The sequence below is a fragment of the Chelonoidis abingdonii genome, chromosome 1, assembly GCF_003597395.2.
Source record: "Chelonoidis abingdonii isolate Lonesome George chromosome 1, CheloAbing_2.0, whole genome shotgun sequence".
In the NCBI taxonomy this organism is placed as follows: Eukaryota; Metazoa; Chordata; order Testudines; family Testudinidae; genus Chelonoidis; species Chelonoidis abingdonii.
This window is the reverse complement of record NC_133769.1, coordinates 334,051,879-334,071,941: the sequence shown is the minus strand read 5'-3', so window position 1 is coordinate 334,071,941 and position 20,063 is coordinate 334,051,879. Positions and strand designations below refer to the sequence as shown.

General features: G+C 41.6%; 1 protein-coding gene across 13 annotated transcripts in view; it reads left to right on the top strand.

The window, feature by feature from the left end:
* The window catches only part of ZMYM2 (zinc finger MYM-type containing 2), a 218,398-nt gene that overhangs the window by 72,655 nt on the left and 125,680 nt on the right, over positions 1-20,063 (top strand). For 10 of the 13 annotated variants that reach the window (XM_075061682.1, XM_075061673.1, XM_075061674.1 and 7 more), the window contains 2 exons: positions 11,643-11,808; positions 13,275-13,487. In XM_075061682.1, coding sequence (XP_074917783.1) covers positions 11,643-11,808; positions 13,275-13,487 — 379 coding nt within the window. Of the gene's footprint in view, positions 1-11,626; positions 11,809-13,274; positions 13,488-14,441; positions 16,299-20,063 lie in introns of those variants that run through there. The other 3 variants (XM_075061684.1, XM_075061685.1, XM_075061683.1) reach the window with 2 other exon arrangements.

Sequence of the window (20,063 nt, the reverse complement as noted above, 5' to 3'; positions counted from 1 at the left end):
GGAGAGGAGTAGCGCTAAATTCTCCAATCCTTGCATTATTATATAGTGTAAATAACTCGTATATTAGGGTTTCGTGTGACGGAATCGAACAGTCTATTTTTTCCCCGGGCTCCAGGGTATCCCACCGATGCGGGACACACATGGGAGAGAATTCCGCTCTCGACAAAGCAATCTGAAGAACTGCAGGATGCACGGCAGGTAAACTAGGAAAAGCCCCGCGAACTTTTGAATTAACATTTCCTGTTACTTGTTACGTGAGCTCTGATCAGCAACTGGCTGCGATGCAGTCTCAAAATCCAATAAAGAGCATCCAGCATGGATCCACGACAGAATACTAAGGTATCTGACTTCGCTGTCCATGGTGATGAACAAATTGGTTGTATCCACGCTCCGTTACGAAACGAAATGCCTAAGACATTTGATAAAACAACTGCAGTATCAGCAGGCCTGTGTGACAACGTTTACACGGGAAAGCCAGAGACTCAAATGGACCTATGAGCGGCCATAGACGTGAAGGAGGGAGGGCGGTACTGAGGACTCCAGCTTTCACCCACTCAGCGCATCAGCAGTCTCACTGAGAAATTATTTTGCTTATATGGCAGACGCTCAATGTCATTGTAGGGTCACGAGCAGGATGTATGCCGTGTGTTCGAGGTGAACTCTAGGCTCGTCACAATTTCTTCCCCTGCTCCCCCCACCGCACCAACAGACAAAAAAAGGGTAAGAAATCATGCTTTGACTACTTTCCTATGTCCACCCTATGTGTACTGAATCGCCTGCTGGATAGACGTGGACGCTTCAGCGACAGTCCAAGAGCAGTAATCCGCTCCTCGTCCATCTGCCTCACTGCTCTGGTGGTACTAACGGTCACCGGCTGGCAAAGACTGCCTTACCATCAGGAGAACCTCGCCCTGAGGAATGCTCAACATCGAGTGGCTAACACTCGATAGCGATTGCTTACTCAGTGGTAGAGTAGAGACGCCTAACAGAACGGTACCTCAATACACCTAGGCTTAATGCATCTTGAAACTTGGGCGCCTGAAAAGATTTTGGTGCACATATCACATATTGGGCTTGACTTTATTGTTGAATGAGTCAATTCCTCCCTGTAGTGTCTATCAGGAGTCACATTCGCTTAAGAGCTAGTGCGCATTCTGCCTGGACTGTCCATAGCCGCGAGTTAGCTGCCTCCAAGTGGGCCTCTCGCCCCTCGACTCATTTTCTCTCACCTAAACAATCTCTGTTTCTATAATTCTGGTATCCTTATACTTCATGACTACTAAATTAGGGGAGAGGGGCAGATGACAACGCGGTTTACTTCCAGGAGGAGTGAGGAGAGAGGAATACGAGACGCGCGTGCGCTTCTTGCCAGGGTGCTAACGCCTGCTGATACTAGTGACCACAGGAGCTCGAGCGACCTTGTGCGTCTCTAACTACACTGTTGATCTCGTCTGTACACTTGCTATTATTCTAATGGCAGAGACAGGGTGCACCACTCGACTGTCACTCTGGTCCGCAATCCGAACTCCGCCGATGCGATGAGTGCCTGGTAAACAGGAAATCCCAGAGAGCTTTACGAGTGACACTCTTTTCCTGCTTTACACGGTGTCCAGCACTCGGTAATCACACGATAAGGTAGGCGATGTCAGTCTCCAACATGTCAGTAATACTCTCTGCTATTGAACCCCTATCGGAGATAGCAGATGTCCATCGCCTGTATGGTGAGGACAAATCTCTATCGGAGACGCTCGTTAAAGAAAGGAGGAATGGCCAAAAGCCTTTGAAAAAATAAACTACAGGATACTACAGCAGTGTGTGAAACTAGTTAAACGGGAAGCCAGACACTCAAACGGATGTGCAATAGGGAGTGGAGGGGAGGGTTTGGTAATGGGACTAACAGCTCCAGTTTCCTCCACAGCGGTCCTCTGAAAACTATTTGCATTTTTGCTGCCGCGGGCCACAAATGTCCTGCATGCGTAATACATCGAGTGTCTTGACTGGTGGTTTCCGGAAAGCGGAGCTCGTCAGTTTTTTCCCCCGCATCCAGCACTGGTATAAAAAAAAGTGTAAATAAATAATGGTCCTTAAAGTATGTAAAGTAGTCATCTCCTCTGTTCGCACATGATGGGAGAGCTCCAGCGCCATGGCTTGAAACCCGCCCATCTCTACGGTGAAGAGCAGTATCCAGCCCTCCTCTGCTCGCCCTCCCCAGGGGTAGACGGACCACCCGCAGGAGACTGAGTGGCTCTTGGCTGAGATGTGGCCGTGGGCTCGGTGTCAGAGACAATGGGAATGACTCCCATTCTGTCTGATACCATGTGCGTCGATGATCAACAGAACGCCTCGCGTACACGTCTTCATGTCTTCAGTATCACCTGGGGGCTGAGCTTCATTCAGACAGCCACTTTCTTCATCTTGACGAAATATACCAAAGATTCTCTGAACTGCATGGACTAGTCATCAGCCGCATAGGTGGCTCACCTCCCCCTATTTGGATCTCGGTAAACTACTCATGTGATTCTTATTCTCATTCTTCATAATATCATGCCAACAATGGTGGGGCTACCTGACAGTGGTATGCCCATAGGTGGTGGGAAAGCAATGTTGCGCTTACTTGCAACGCGCATCCCTCTAGTTAATACTGACACGCGAGCAGTCTGCCCCGTGCTACACTTGCTATTTTAATTTTACACTGGTATCCTATTTTCCATACTCTTGTGCGCCGACTGACTATTTTATTAACCGTAAAGGCAGATTGACTCAGTCCCAAGTGAGTTTAATCCCATTTCCTTCAAAAATTTACACGAGGGTTATCATCCGTTCTGTCCCAGGTTTATACTGTGAGTGATAACAAAAAGAATAGATGGCAGAGGGTAACAGTTTGCTGCTGTTACTCAGTCAGTACTTGTACCATTCTAGCCACCAGGAAGGGGGAGAGGATAGCGGATATTTTCAATCAACAGAAATCACCGCATAATCAGGCAACAGGTTAATTCTCATAGATTTCATACTTCCATTGGTTATGATACTGCCACTGTTGCAAAGCTCTAAGCCTTCATGCTGCAGATTCGCCTCTATCAAGTACCATTCAGTAACATAGAGAGGGCGACTGGACATATGTACTACACCAGGATTGCTATATTTAACTTTCATTTCTACGTAGTCATGAGGGGGCTAGGGAAGGAATTACTGAATGAGACTTGTCCAGAGGTACCTATAAAGACACCAGTGTTTGTTAAGCTACATACATCTGTGGTCGCTTAAGGCCAAGAATTGCAAATTAGATTACGAGACTGCTGAGGACTGTGGGTGATAGCTGGTGAGTCTCTCAAAGCTAACCCCGTTTCCGTCCTCCATTGAGGGCTCCCCCGGCCCCTGATTGCTATAAATAGTTTATATGTGTCGCGGTGGTGGTTCTGGCGCCGTTAAATGTCGTCTCCATTCATTTCCTTTGCGAGAAAGAGACATCAGCAGACAGTCCTGTTCGCCAATTTTCTCCTGGCCGTATTTGCCTCTTCTATGCAGAATAACAATAGCACTCATGGTGGGCAGCACTATGAGACCATATCCGGCTTTTTGTTTTTCCCGTCACCATTGTTGTACTTAGATGCCGTGGAGACAGAGGCGACACTCTGAGCGCTACACACCAGCATTCAATGCGTTTTGCAATGATAGCAGAGATGGTTTACCATGTACTTTCTGTCCGTTCTACGGCCAGAGGAAAACTTGGCAATGACATGACGTTTATCCTCTCCTTTCTCTTGAACTGTGTGCGGCGCTGGCTATTCATTTGAGTACTCGCCTGGCTAAAATCAGCGGGGGCGGGCAACGCAAAAGCATAACTTGGGATTTGACTCACTTGGGACACTGAGTTCATCCCTCACACTTGTGCTGTCTAAAATAGAGGTCAAAGTCCTGACTACAGGAAGGAGTCAAAAGCAGCAGAGAACCTGTCGGCATTAGAGACTAACAGATGTCTCCTGTTTAGTCTATAAAGTGCCAACAGATTCTCTTGCTGTTTGTACGATCAGAACTAACACGCTACTCGCTCTAAGGAAGAGTTCAAGTTGTATTAGAGAGCGCGAGCTACTCCGTGGCTGATATTAACAGGGGGTGGTGTGCCCCTTAGGCAAAGAGACAACACACATCTCACATTTATGCTGATTCACTACTACTTGCCCAACCTACCGCACAGCTACTGTGAGCCAAAGGGATCCACACCACCCTTCGCTAATTTCTGTTACATTGCAGTCGTGAGGAATACAATGAATTATAGTAATACAGACTTATTCGTGAACATAAGCAACCGGGCGCGGAGGGGTTGTGGGGGAGGGCACTGTGCCCAATCAGGCCTAGTACGTGGCTTTGACTAGTTGTGCTCCACAAGTTAATACTCCTCAATTTATGAATAGAACACAGCTTTGAAGGGAGCGATTGACTCTGCCCCCAGAAGTGAGACCAACGGTGCCAACACAACTTGGAGTTCAGAACCATTGTCACAGGGGCACTCATGATGCACGGACAACTTAACTCTCTTGTGATGCACTGGCCTCAGGTATAACAGGATAACCAACATCTGCTGATCCCCCGCGACTTTTGAATTCCATTCTTCTAGCCTGTTTCCAACCGGGTAGAGGTGTCAGCACACACAACAGGTGACCACACAGAGCTCATTTGCACTCGTCACCCTATTGCAAGCTCCTGATAATCGAAGGAAAGAGCAGCCAGCGTTGGACACACATGAGGTTCTGTTGATCCTGACGATTTTCTGGGTGTGAGACTCAGTGCTCACAGGCACTGCGTTCAAAAGACGAAATTGAAAAGTTTGAAAGAATTTTCAAAGTGTATGGCATTGATAAAAAGGGCACAGCAGAGCCACTCCACTTCAGTGAGACTCGAGTGCGAAATGAAGGAACTTAGACAGGGTTACCAGAAAGCCAGAGAAGCAAACGGAGCGTTCAGGCTCTGAGCCGAAAACATGCCGCTTTCTATTGCTGAACTACATGCAATTTTGTATAGTGGAGGTTCAGCGGGGCTACCAGTGCCCCACCCCCTGTCCGGGTATTTCGAATACTTTGGATGAAAATATCAAGTGTTTCTGAGGATGTAAGAGCCGAGGGGAAGATGGAGACGAAATTTGAGGATGAAGATGAGCGTGGTGATAGCACACAGCAGGTCCGTTAAACCCCAACAGCCAGGATCTTTTTTAGAGCACCCAAGAATTACAGTCCCTGCGCTCCCAAGCGAGAAGCCCAGACGTGAAGCCATGGAAGCGACCGTGCGCAAGGTTAAGTGTCTCCTGGTCATTCTGCTGAGGCCAAACCAATGGATTAAAAACAATCGTTTGGGAGGAGTTCCGAAATCGATTTAAGGAGGCGGTTAACTCGATATTAATGACGACGTCGTGTGAACGGATACAGCGTTAAATCGGTATATCGGCCATTAAACCGATTTAAAGTCGCAGTGTAGACCTGGCTACAGTGGAGATCAGAAAATCAAACAATATTAATATTGCGCTATGGTTGGCTCACAAAGACATGCTGCCTATCTATTGTCTCACGTCAGTTTAGAGCAGCATTAAATTTAAACAGTCAGTCCTCCATAGATAAAGTAAAAAGGTAAATGTGGGGCAAAAACGCAAATCTGTGCCTGAATACCAGCGAACGATCAGTGCTAAGAACTTTTCAAGGAAAGTAAAGATGGGCGTGACGAGGATGCATTGCGCTGCAAGAACTGCAGCACTGAGGTCAGTACTCGCACTGACAGAATAAAGGAGCACGTCGAAAGCAAGTGACACAAGAATCTGACCCCTGAAGTGTTTGGTTCCTAAGAATGTCATCCAGGTATTGCACTGCACTCCTTCCTCAAGGTGAATTTTGCAGCAGACTGTGACAGTTATGCCAGCGTGTTTCAACCATTTGCCACTAAAGATGGAATTTCAAGTCTAAGTTTACTATTTACACGAACATGCCTAAGCTGACAATATGAAACTGAATGTGCTGGCTTTTTGGGACAGTCATCAAAACAAACTTCCTGACTTCAGCGGAGTGGCATGGGAAGCTTTGAGTATACTTCCTGGGTCTTACTAATGCAGAGTGCTTATTTTTAAAGTTGGACTACCTCCAAGACAGCAAGAGGCTCAACATGAATGAGAATACTTTGAAGAAAATTATGTGAGCATACACAAACCAGGATTTCTGGAAAAACTATTCTCTTAGACAAAAATTACCTTTTGTACATGAAAAAAGTTTAAATTATACTGTAGCAAAATGTGTATATTATGCAAGTTGTTTTTTAACTCAATTTCGTCCTAGTTTTAATGTTTGGAAAATAAAAAAGAAATCTTAATTTTTTTTTACAAATAAAAACTGAAAATGCAGAACACTAGACATAAATAATTAAAGGTCATAGTTCATCTTGAAATTTATTATTGATTCATTACTCAGAATGCCTAAAAGAACCATTGAGGAGCTTAAGAATTGTAGACTAATAACAAGACTTGCAAAATAGTTAGTTATTCTTAGGGCTGTCAAGTGATTAAAAAAGAATCACGATTAATCACACTGTTAAATAATAGAATACCATTTAAATATTTTTGGATGTTTTCTACATTTTAAAATATATTGAATACATTTTCAAATATATTAATTTCAATTCCAACACAGAATACGAAGTGTACAGTGCTCACTTTATATTTTTTATTACAAATATTTGCACTGTAAAAAGCAAAATAAATAGTATATTTCAATTAGCCTAATAAGTACTGTAGTGCAATGGTTTTATAATGAAAGTTGAACTTACAAACGTAGAATTATATACAAAAAAAACGGCAGTCAAAAATAAAACAGGGTAAAACTTTAGAACCTACAAGTCTACTCAGTCCTACTTCAGCCAATTGCACAGACAAATACGTTTGGTTACAATTTGCAGGAAATAGTGCTGTCCACATCTTGTTTACAGTGTCTCCTGAAAGAGAGAACAGGTGTTTGCATGGCACTTTTGTAGCCAGTGTTGCAAGGTATTTACGTGCCAGATATGCTAAACATTTATATGTCCCTTCATGCTTCAGACACCATTCTGGAGGACATGCTTCCATGCTGATGATGCTTGTTAAAAAAAAAAAAAAAGTGTGTTAATTAAATTTGTGCCTGAACTCCTTGGGGGAGAATTGTATGTATCCTGCTCTGTTTTACCCACATTCTACCATATATTTCATGTTATAGCAATCTCAGATGACTCAACCCATGTTCGTTTTAAGAACACTTTCACAGCAGATTTGACAAAATGCAAAGAAGATACCAGTGTGAGATTTCTAAGGATAGATGCAGCACTCAACCCAAGGTTTAAGAATCTGAAGTGCCTTCCAAAATCTGAGGGGGATGAGGTGTGGAGAATGTTTTCAGATGTCTTAAAAGAGCAACACTCCAATGTGAAAACCACAGAACCCGAAGTACCAAAAAAGAAAATCAGCCTTCTGCTGGTGGCATCTGACTCATGATGATGATGATGAAAATGAACATGCATCGGTCTGCTCTGCTTTGGATCGTTATTGACCAGAACCCATCATCAGCATGAATGCATGTCTTCTGGAATGGTGGTTGAAGCATGAAGGGGCATATGAAACTTCAGTGCATCAGACACGTAAATATCTTGCGATGCTGGCTACAGCAGTGCCATGAGAGTGCCTTTTCTCACTTACAGTTGACACTGTAAACAAGATGTGGGCAGCATTATCTTCAGCAGATTGTAACCGAAATTGTTTGTGTGCATGATTGGCTGAAGTAGGACTGAGTGGAGGTTCTAAAGTTTTACATTGTTTTATTTTTGGATGCAGAAATTTAAGGCACCCCCCCCACACCCCTCCAGAGTGGAGTTGGTGATTGGGGTAGAGGCAGGGGCAGCGTGCGGAGCACCATGCTCCCCCCTGCCTAGAAGCCAGACCTGCTGCTGGCCACTTCCAGGGCACAGAGCAGTGTCGGAGCAGGTAGACACTAGCCTGCCTTAGCTGGCCAGCACTACCAACGGAACTTCTAATGTCACGGTTGGCAGTGCTGACCAGAGCGACCCAGTGCCTGACGTGCCATGACCCTAGTACTGGGTCATGACCTGAAGTTTGAAAAATGCTGGCTTAAGGCATATCTCTATATTCCTTGATAAATGAGTCTTTTATTTTGCATGCTGTACATTCTCTGATGAAAAGGGTCTAAGTATGTTTGGGGGGACACTCAACTTTTGTGAGTCTGACCAAGTGTCACAGTCAAAATGTACAACCCCCTTCTGGGGTAGCAGAAAGTTGAAAAAAAAACTGTCAGCCCTCACTAGGGTCTTCAGCCCTGGCTCTGCTCCTGTTCTAATCCAGTCCTTCTCGGGTTTTAAGCCACATTTCCAATGGCGGAACCTGGGCCTGTATACTACTCCGGGTTCCACCTCTCAGGGACCCTATAAACAGCAGCCATGTATAGCTACCACTGTTGTGGTTCCCTGGCCTGTTCCCCTGTAGTCCCTTTCTCTTAACCCTTACCTCAGGACTGAAGTTCTCAGATTCTCTTCCTCCTTGCTGAATGCAAATACCACCAGAACCAATCTTCTGGTTCTCTCTTAGCTCCTGTGATTAGCAAGGAGCACCCTACCTTGTTCCTTTGGGTTAACTACAGCAATGGGAGAATCCCTCTCATTGCTATAGTGAGTTGTCTACAATGAAGCGCTACAGCGGCACAGCTGCAGCGCTGTAGCTGTACTGATGTAGTGGTTTAAGTGTAGACATAGCCCTGGTCTTTTAAATTCTCCCCCTAGTCTTCAACCACTCAGTAAATCTCTGTATTGAAACCAGGGCCTGGACAAAGTTGCCCTTGTTTAACACTGCTGTAGCTTCATGTCTAAACAAGAGTAGAAATCTGTGCTACCTATATTTTTTTAGTTAGTGATCCTGTATTTTCTGCACTTCCCTCCTCCACCATCCCCTCTCAGTATCAGATTTACTGGATAGGGAGTAATCTTGCTGCACTGTGTCAATGCCATAGTTATGGGAAACTTGGCCAGTTTTCTCCCAGTTGTAAGATGGCAGTACCATCTGTTCTGAGCACATGGTAGAAAGTAGGAAACTTGATGTTGCATGGTGAGTTTAATGTTGTTTTGATAGAACACGCTGTTAACTTAAGTTTTAATTCAGGTTTATAATGGCTGTTTTGTAAATTGGTATCAACTGTCTTGTAAAAAAAAAAAAATGAAATTTAGCTAATCTGGCAAAGATTTGCTAGAAGTGATGTGATTTTGGGTGTTCCCCATAAGGCCCCTTAGAGGGTTTTTTTTTTAAATCCAGCTGTTTAGTAGGTCTTAAATTGGGCACTCAGAAATTTAAGGCACTAAAAATTGTTAATCACTTTCTGAAAATTTTGGCTAATGTGTTAAAAGTTCATTATTTTTCCCCTCAAACTTTTATTAAAAATTGCCATTTTCCCCCTTTTTTGATGCTCTTACTTCTTTCTGATCATAGTGAAACTATTTGTGCTAAAAGTTAAGCATGTTTATAAATCTTGGCTCAGTTGGTGCTGCAGATTGTAAGCTTGTCAGGGCAGGGGTGCTGGCGTTCTGTTTCTGTGGCAGTACACAAGCAAGTTGTCTTGTCTTGTAGTCCTCTTGCAAAAGGCCCAGCTTCATGCTGACATACCTTCAGATCTACCCTCATCTGGAAGGGTCTCACTGTACAGGCAGTCCATACCTTTCGCAGAAGTAATCTTTAAAGAGTAGCATACAGCATTCCCTTTTCCCAGAGGCTGTATGTCTTCAGTGCTTTCAGCTCCTCTCAGTTTATAAACTCAGAACTTGAACGTGGGATAGACTTTCTGGGATCTTATCCGTCCCCAACACGATAATATAACATGCTGTTACTTGACCTCCAGACCTGCCCAGTCAGTTCTTTCTTTATACTGCTGAATGGTATTTCCATTGCATGAGTAATCATAAAAAAACAAAAGCTGTGTGACTGTAAGGAAAAGGGAGAAATTTTTCCTCTCTCATAACTTCCGTGGAGGATGTGTGGGGGAGGGGAGGAGAGGGAGAAAAGAATCCTCTGGTCTGTGTGTTTAGCAGTCCTTTGTGCCCAATGCACGGATGATATGGATGAGCTACGGCCCCAGCTACAGAATCTGGCTCTTTAGCTTAAGCTGTAGAGACTCTCACTTTTAGTTTTATGGGAGTAAGGTTCTTGTGAAGTAACAGCAAAATTCACTAGCAGATATCACTTGTGTTCAAAGCAGTTAAGCTAATCTATTGTCAGTTGAGTTTGCTTCTTATTCTGTCTGTTATTAACCACAACTTTCTGATTAATATCTATAATGTATGATGGATTTGATTTGGAGGGGGCTCTTCATTTTAGGAGTTGGAAGTATCTCTTAAAAACTCTGCTGCCATCTGAAAACCAAGTAATCTAATGTGTTGAAGTAATTAGATTCATAGACACCCTACAGTTAATACTGACTGACTTTAAACCAAGCTTGCTTTAAGAACATTTTAATGTAACTTTAGATGTGTATTTAAACCCAACGGTGGTAAATTGGTTGTTAATGTTGTTGTTATGTCCTGCTATTTTTTCAGAGATGGCCAAACAGTAAATGCAGAAGAAATAGCATGCAACAAGGCATACAACTGAGATTATTGCAAATGTTAAGGTGCATAGTGTAGCATGAGGCTGAAGACCAAGTGTATCTAGCACTAGCCACAGAACACAATAGTGCAATTGACTTTTAATTAGGAGAGGTGTGAAGGACTAGTTCAGAGTAATTTATTACTGTTCATTTGATTAGTCCAAAAATAATCTTCTGTCTCAATTGTATGTTTAATCAGTTACAGCTAGGTAGTCCATATTCAGATTGGTGATTTGGAACTTCTTTAGCCAACTTGATTACTTTTATAAATTGTGCCTATTTTTTATTGAGAATGATGCATTGTAATATCCAAGCACAGCAGGCAAATTCAGAGTGGAGTTTTGCTCTTAACAAAAATGTCTGGCTACAGTTAAAAGACAGCTCTTCAGTGTCCTATTTCAGAAGAAAAGAATCTCCAAAAATAATAAAATAAAGTGCTGATATTAGTTGTAGCAGTTTTATGGGGTTTTGAGGAGCAGGAAATAAATGTTTGTTGACTGAATTAGTTTTTTTAAAATACCTTTTTATTATTGGGAAGCAGCTTTTGTTTAAAAAAAATCCATGGCTTTGTTTAAAATTTTAATTTTTTGCATGTACCAAGTTAGATATGCACAATCTGTAACTGCTTGTTGGTAAAAGCTGTTTTACAAATACTCTATCTTCAGTATTCTAAGTAATGTAGGAAAAAATATATAGCCTGATATTCTTTTGGATATATAACAGAAATTGCTTTGTTTTAATGGTCCATTTGCAGTGTTAATGTAAAGTTGCTCATAACTGTTTATATTTTAGCAAGTAGTATTAAACTGGAGAAACAAATGCAACAGATAGAATGATTAATTTACGTTAGTACAGTGGGACTGTCTTGAAAATAGTATCAAACCAAAAGCTGTTTGGAATCTGAGAAATGAAAAGTGCATAGTGGGGGGGGGAACATAATCAATTATTAAAATACAATTTTTAAAAAATTTTTTATGCTTTAGTGCTTTTGTCTTTCAGAGATATAACAACAATGAAAGGCACCATTGTTGCTCAAGTTGATTCCAGTGAGTCTTTCCAGGAGTTTTGCAGTACATCATGTTTGTCCTTCTATGAAGACAAGCATAATCCTTCAAAAGGAATCTTGAATAAGTCAAGATGCACTATCTGTGGTAAACTAACTGAGGTCTGGTTGAATTTTTGGTCTCAACTCTTAAATTACTTACTAATAGAACATTTATTATTAAAAATTTGATTGGAAAGAGTGGTAAAATATCTATTTTTCCAAACTTGTCCAGGTTTTTTGTATTTCTACGCTTATTAGGCTTAATATATTTAGCAATTTTATAGCTCTTGCCATCTTCAGTCATGCTTTATAATGGTTAGATAATATTAATTTCTGGAAATTTCTTTATTGCATATTTAAATTTAAGAAATCTATGAAGACAGTTGTGTATTACTAACACTTTTGTAGTCATGCAGCTAACATTTTGGAGTTCACTTTCATTGTTGATTATTGCAGGCAAGGCTTTTCTTTAGACAGCTAGTAATTTTAAAAATTTTATGTTGAATTGTTGAATTGATCACTGTTGATCTCCATAAGAGCATAAGAATGGCCATACTGTATCAGACCAATGGTCCATCTAGCCCAGTATCCTGTCTCCTGACAGTGCTCACTGCCAGATGCTTCAGAGGGAATGAACGGAACAGAGCAGTTAGTGAGTGATCCACTTCCTGTCATCTAGTCCCAGCATCTGGCAGTTAGAAGCTTAGAGACACCCAGAACATGGATGACCATGTTGGCTAACAACCATTGAGAGCCCTATCTTCCATGAACTTCTCTAATTATGTTTTGAGCCCATTTATATTTGTGGCCTTCACAGCATTTCAGGGCAATGAGTATTATAGATTGCGTTGTACTTTTGTTTGTTTTTGTTTTATTAATTTCATTGGGTGGCCCCTGGTTTCTTGCATTCTTAAAAGGGAGAAAACTAGAAACAGTTACTGCTCCTTTCATATTTCATTTTTCAATAACTATTTTGAGGGCTCTCAAAGTATAAATCATAGTAATTGATACTGATCAGTACATTACATACAAATGTTGCCATCAAAACAATTCAGGATTTTCTCTATTCTAATTGCATATTTTGGAGGATCCCCCCGAGTAACGAATAGATGGTTTGTATAGTAGAATATACTCTTATTTAAATTCTACTAAATTGGGATTACTACATTCTGGATGCAAATACTGGGCCCAGCTTACATAGCCATCTATATGTATCCTTTTAGCCCCAAGACAGCCTTGTAAATTAAAAGCCAAATATATTAAAAATCCTGCTCACTGCCAACAAAGCATATAAAGTGCAGATGGGGAAAATGATGTAAATTAGGTCCCCATTTTCTTGATCAGCCTTGTGTGAATCCCACCGTGTGACCTTGGATTGGCTTTCCAGGGCTGCAAGAACAGCTGGGGTTAGGTTTTTTGCCCAGAGATTGCAAGGAGACAGAGTTTGCTTTGTTTGTTGTTATAGTTATTTCAAATGCATATGTCACAATATTATCTAGGGTTCCAGTTGAACCACATATTGTTTTTTAAGTTGTGATTGTCAAGTGTAGTGCATTGATGAAGAACCTTTGTTTTGTTTTCTTTAGATTCGCCATGAAGTTAGCTTTAAGAACATGACTCATAAGCTGTGTAGTGACCACTGCTTCAATAGATACAGAATGGCGAATGGTTTAATAATGAATTGCTGTGAGCATTGTGGGGAGTACTTGCCCAGTAAAGGAGCTGGAAACAATATCCTTACGATTGACGGTCAGCAGAAAAGATTCTGCTGCCAAAACTGTATTGGTGAATATAAACAGGTAACTACTTCTATTTATAAAAAATGAAATTTAGCCTATAAATTAAAAAACAAAACATACATTAGTACTGATAAGATGCTTTTCTGTTCTTGATTAACTGATTTTCTTGGGACTGTGTAAATATAGAATGCAAACAAACCTCAAAGACTCAGCTGAATTTGTGTGCGCATTTGTGGGAGTGGAACTCTACTCATAAATTATTATTGTAAAAGGAGACGTGTCTCTTAACCAAAAGTACTATTGACTTAAAATAATTGAGGAAGAAAAGTCTCTCTCTTTAGTGAAGGCTTTAATTCTTAACGTACTTATTTATAGTGGCCATGACAACTACATATCTACTGGACAACCCACTGTGCTTGGTTAGATATAGAAGCTCAGTTACTTTCACTTTTAGACATATATGTAAAGTTAAAAATTTATGTGGGCCATGTAGTCTGGACATGGCTGTTGACTCTCTTAATCACATTGTTTATCTGTACATTGGATATACTTTTAGTTCTTTTTCAGTGTAGACCATCCCAAGTCCAAAGTCCTATATTCCTTCATGAGTGAAGATTTGAAGGATTTTGTGTCCTCCTTTACTTAGCTTCCGTGTGCTCTTGAAATTATTATAGCGTTTGAAACACGTCTTGGTTTTTTACATTCCAGTCTTCAGACAATATTTGCCCCCTGCGTTTACTTTAGGAAGCAGTGGTGAGCCATCACTTCACACTAGTGGGGAGGTTGGAGTGCTGTTCAAACTATTTATGACCTAGCAGGATAATTCACAACCATTGTTTTTTGTTTATTTTTTGGGCTGGTCCACTGTAGAAATTTAGTTTTTTCTATAGATTGCATCTTTTATCTGAAATGTCATGGTGACCTCGTATATGAAGTGTTATGCATCTAGGGACTATGTTTTAGGACTTCTGAAATGAATGTTCCACTTGTAACATATGCCTACATTTTCTGTAGTTTTGGAGTAAACCTTTATATACATGAGATGTTACTTTACCAAGGCTTCTTTGAGATGGTTGTGCACCCAGCTGCGTTGAGGATTCTTCATTTCTTTTCACTTTTTGAAGCTGGTGAAGTACAGTCAGTCAGAGGGAGCCCAGTATTGAATTAACAAAGGTCCATTATATTTGATTAATAAAAAGCTCTGTAATGTTTGATCTCTGTTCTATATTGCTATTCCATTTTTGAACGTCAAGTGCTGCTTCCCTTTACCCTTTTTGGACTGCTTCTTTGAGCTTGTACAGAACTCAAACAGTATTTCTGGGAATGTATACATGTATAAACAGCACAACTGAAAGCGTAACATGAGCCTTATTGTTTTATCATACAGCAAAACCTAAAAAGATCAAAATAGATTTTCGAGATACTAAAAATGTAGGCATAGACAGAAACCATGGAAAGACTTGGAGAAACATTGAATAAGCACTCATGAAGGAACAAAAAGACACAAGATTGACTTTGAACTTGGGACTGTCCCACACAACCTAAAAACGTGCATTGATGAAATGCCATGTGAGCATGGAATTATGAGAGGTGGAACGACAATTCTATATCTGTTATACATTCATTGCAAAGTGTACTGTGTCATCTGTCTCTTTAGATATTTTTGTACTATTGTGTTCAGACATTAAATCCCCATATGTTAATGAGAGGATGAAGTGGCATGACATTGGTAGGATCTTGTATTCTATTGTGTGCTGGGGAATTGCATTATTAGTAAACGTCACCATTAGTACTGGGTATTATGCAATAGCATGCTGATCCTGAAATGACTCTCTCTCTCCTTGACCTGGATAGTTTTGCTGCGTCCGTTGCCATTGGCAGACTTTGTACCAGCAAAATCTCTTACGTTGTGAAAGGATTATTATGTATTTAACGTTGGGGGGGCTGAATGGCTTATGGAATGGTAATGAGCTGTGAAAAGATTAATCTCTAGTGCCTGTTTGCATCCACCCAGGCTATTGTGATCAAATGTAATTCATAGTAGGTTTTCAAATATTATTGACAGTGAATGGTGGATTTAAAATTCTTGTTTAAACGAGGTACATTCCAAAAGAGTATAATTGTTCTGATGGTGTATGGTGTGGGTGGCAAAATGTCTCAGGCCATAATTTAATTTTATAATGACAAATATGTCTAGCAACGTGCATTTACATTTTAACTTGAATTTGAAATTATTTGAGGAAATTTTGGAAAATGATTAACTTTTGTTGAGTGCTTTGGGTGCTTGTGAGAAGAATAAATGTATAGTCTTGTTCAGTTATGGGATTTTGTATGGAATGTGTCTATCAATATAATCTTTTAAGGAAATTTTGACCATGAAAGCTCAATCGCTGCTAGCAATAGGTAATTTATAGAGAAAATTATATTTACTTTCCAACAATAGTACTAGACCTCTTTCTGGGGATTTTTCTCTGTCATTTTATTTTAAAGGGGAGTGAACCACAGGAAAGGAGGGACAGACTTCTAAAATAATATAGAAATAATCCTCCTTTTGTCAAAATGGTAATACAAGGCTTGATGGGGAAGCATTTGGCTACATTAGTATTTTGTTTAGCGGGTTATCATCCTGTGTGGTATACCTAAAGCTTTTAATGACTATATTCCACTTATGTGCAAGCAATTGTACAGTAAGTGGAGTCTATCTTTTTGCTGAGAGTTGTATAAAACTAATATGTCATGTACTGTAATTGTCATATAACAATTGGTCTTTTATAAATATGTAGTACTAGTAAACTAGAATTGACGCAATATTTGTACCTACCTACTTAATCCTTATGTGTGAAATAAATATTACTTAAAGATGTTTGGAACTAGTTTTCATAACATGTATATTTTTTCTTAGAACTGAAGTGAAATTATCTGCAGACCAAAATATTATGCCCTTTGGCAGGGAGATTGGTGGTAGAGAACCAGGACAAATGCGTCATGATTTGATATGGCTGATCCTTCATTTTACATTGTGATGGTTGGGGAGACAGGGAGAGAGGAGACAATGCTGTTTTTGAATTAGAGGGACATTGGATAAAATAGTCAAAAGCTCTTCTCTCATTTTCAGAACTGTGAATGCACTTAAGAGGTGAATTCCCATTGACATAAGCTCCTAAATAGACATGTCATTTTTGAAAATGGGACTCTAGGGCCTAGGTACTCTTAAAAAATTCATCCTTCATAACTAAGGAGATAACTGGTCCCTCTTTTATATAGCACTAGTGAAAGTGTACTGTATACACCTGGATGCATCAGCTCTTGAAAGATATCTATTAAACTGAAGGATGACTGGGGGAAAGTTGCAAATGAATAGGCAATGGAAAGACGAGGAATGCTAAAAAAAATCTAAATAGGAATACCTTGACCAGACTGTTTAGGTATGGTTATGTACAGTGTTTTGACACCCACAAGGGAGACCTATTTATGATGGCACAAGAGGGTATAATCAAGAAATGGAATGATATTAAGTAAAGGGCAACTTAGGTTAAATGTCAGGAAAACTTTCTGGAAATGTATGTTAAACATGGAAGACACTTCCAAGTGAAGTAGACTCTGAACCCTTATCTGTCTTATTTGTTATTGAAGTACATGCTCTCCAGCACTGGGAGAGTTAGGGAGCAACTCAGAGAGTGATCCTAGAAAAGTAAATTAATTACCAGAAGAAAACAAGATATTGTTTTGAGTATATGTAGCTGTGTGTTCCACTTATGTGTGTGGGTGCCCAGGGCAGTGGAACCAGAGAATTTTGCCTACCAGTACCAGTAAAGAGGGTGGGGGTGCTTGCGCCTTGTGGCTGTAGCACCTCCCCTGGTTATATGAGGTGGTTCCCTAAGTTCATTCTTATTGCCGTAGTGGGGTTTAAACAATGTCCCCCCAACAGTGATCTCCACACTTGGTGCTTGCTCTGTCTTGGTGAGGCCTACATCAAGGAGTGTTTTGTGATCTGCAGCTTGTTTAAGAAATGGACTCAAGTGGCTTGAGACCTTTGTCTGAAAAAGTATCTGTTTGAACAGGCCATGCAGCCTGCATTGGTACCAAGGCCCTCATTGGGTCGGAGATTGCCCTTGAACTTCAGGAGAGCTGCTGCTTCACGTACTGGAGCAGGTGCTTTTCCAAAGAAATGGAGAAGCTGTTCCTTGTCAACTGTGCTGAGGAAAAGATTGCATAAAGCCAACTGAGATTGCTCTAGGTCTCAGGGTGACTCTTCAGCCTCCCCCAGGAAAAGTGTGGACAGGCACAGAGTTGGTGCTGGCATTTGTGATGGTACAGGTATCTTAACCCGTCCGTGATACTAAGTAGGGAGGGTACAAACCCTGTACTGTTGACTCTGAGTGTCCATTGAGTCCAGTGCCGATGAGGGAGATGCAAGCACTGACTGTTTCCACGTTGGCAGGATACCAGACAGCTCCTCTGCCTTTCGGTCCTGACTTCTCTTTTTGTCCAGGACTTTGCCATGGGCGCACCAACTGTAGCCCCTTTGACTGACTGAGTTGCTGAACCTTTGGGTCTGTCAGCACTGCAACCCAATGTTCCCCTTCCACAGGTTATGTAAGCAGGGCTGGTACCAGGATTGGTATAGAGGGCCTTCATACCAGGAACCTCCTTTGCACTGCTGCAGTCACAACCACAAATGCTTCCGTGGTGGCTTTTACTACCCTCAACGTTGGTACTGTCAGATGCTCTGGTACCGCTGTTCAGTTTGGGACTGACACTGCTTCCAGCACCGGTATGTTTGGTAACTAATGGTATTGTCTCCATCAGCAGCCCTGCTTTCTGTCTTGTTCTGGGTGACAGATGAGTCAGACTGCCTCCTCGTTACCTCTTGTCTTACTCCTCCCTTATCTCTGTGATCCTGAGGCTCCTCTGCATCTGAGTCAAGGTTGTCATCCTCTCACTCTCCATTGCCCAACCAGTATTGAGGGCTGCTGCTTGGACCATTATGGGTACCAGAAATGGCATGCATCTCGTACTTGGGATGGAGGTCCCTGGCCCAGTGCCTATTGGACTGGCCACCAATGCCATATCCATGTCAGTGGCCTCCTTAGAATCTGTGAGACACTCCTCAGTCGTGGGTGTCTTGCTCTTTGTCTTGCTCAAAGGTAAGATTGCTGGCTAGGTCTGTGGTGGTGAGTGTCAGTCTGCTGCAGGCCTAGGCACTGGCTGTACTCCTTCCTGCAGAGCCTCCAGAATTGTCCTGTCCAGGTTTGACCACCCTGGAACAGGATCTGGCTTTGGCTCAGTTAAGAGTCTCATATTTGTCTGTGGACAGTGCTATGCTGCCTGGCTCATTCTTCCCTTCAGTACCAGAGGACTTTAAGTCATACCAAGACCTTTTGCGGTATGTAGCTACTTCCCTCAATGGAGATAAAGTTCTTTCAAGAGAACGTCCACCAATTTGTGGACATTTAACAGCCCTCTGTCCCGGGAGAGTTATCCTTCCTATCAGTGACATGCTCCTTGAATCAGCTATGGATCTCTGGAGCATGCTAGCTTTGGTACAGCCTGCAGCTAAATGCATGGAAAAGCACTAGTTTGTTCCTTTGCAGTGATTTGAGGGGTTTTACTCACATTCAGCCTCAAATTCCTTAGATGTAACTGCAGTGAATGACAGAGCTCATCAGGGCAGGTTTAAATCCCCCCCTTAGGATAGGCGCTCTAAATGATTGGACCAGACGGGCAGGAAGATATATACCTCTTCTTTACAGATGCGAATTGCTAACCAGCAAGCCTCACTGTCCAGCTGTGATTTTTTTGAATTGGACAGCTATGTCAAAGTTTGCAGACCAGCTGCCTGAGACCTCACCAGAGGGAGGAGTTTTGGGCATGTGTCACTGAGGGCTGCCTGGTGGCTAAGATGTCCTTGTAGTCTGCACTAGACGTCGTGGACACCTCATTTAGGTTGATGATCTCCATGGTCACCATGAGGAGAGGCTTCTTGGCTGCAGAATCTGAGTATTTACCCAGATGCCCAGGAAGCCATTGAGGATTTGCACGTCAATGGTCAAAAGCTGTTTGTGGACAAAACTTAGAAGACACTGCACTCCTTCAAGGACTCCAGGGCTACACTGTGCTCCTTGGGTGTGTACATGCAGACAGGGATTTGGAGCAATCAAATTTTTGAAATGCTCCACTCCAGCTCCGCTCTGGTACCAATAGTGACTATTCCAGCTCCGCTCCGCCCTCCGACTCAAATTAATTTTCAACTAAATAAAGTGCATACTGTACTTTTGAAAACATTATTTTTATTCAGACTTTTAAAATAATCTAAATGTCATCAACAATGATACAAACTAGAAACATTCATAATTCATTCTGTGAAGAATATTGCAGCAATCAAGTTGTCTTTCATTTAAAATTAACTTTGAAGCCGAAAACAGTCGTTCTACACTAGTTTGAGTTGTTGGCATGCTCAAAGCAATTCTATAGGCGGTGTAGGTAGCTGTGAATAGTCTCAAAAACAGACTTGACTTTTAGGCCAGGTCTACACTGCGACTTTAAATCGGTTTAATGGCCGATATACCGATTTAACGCTGTATCCGTTCACATGACGTCGTCATTAATATCGATTTTACCGCCTCCTTAAATCGA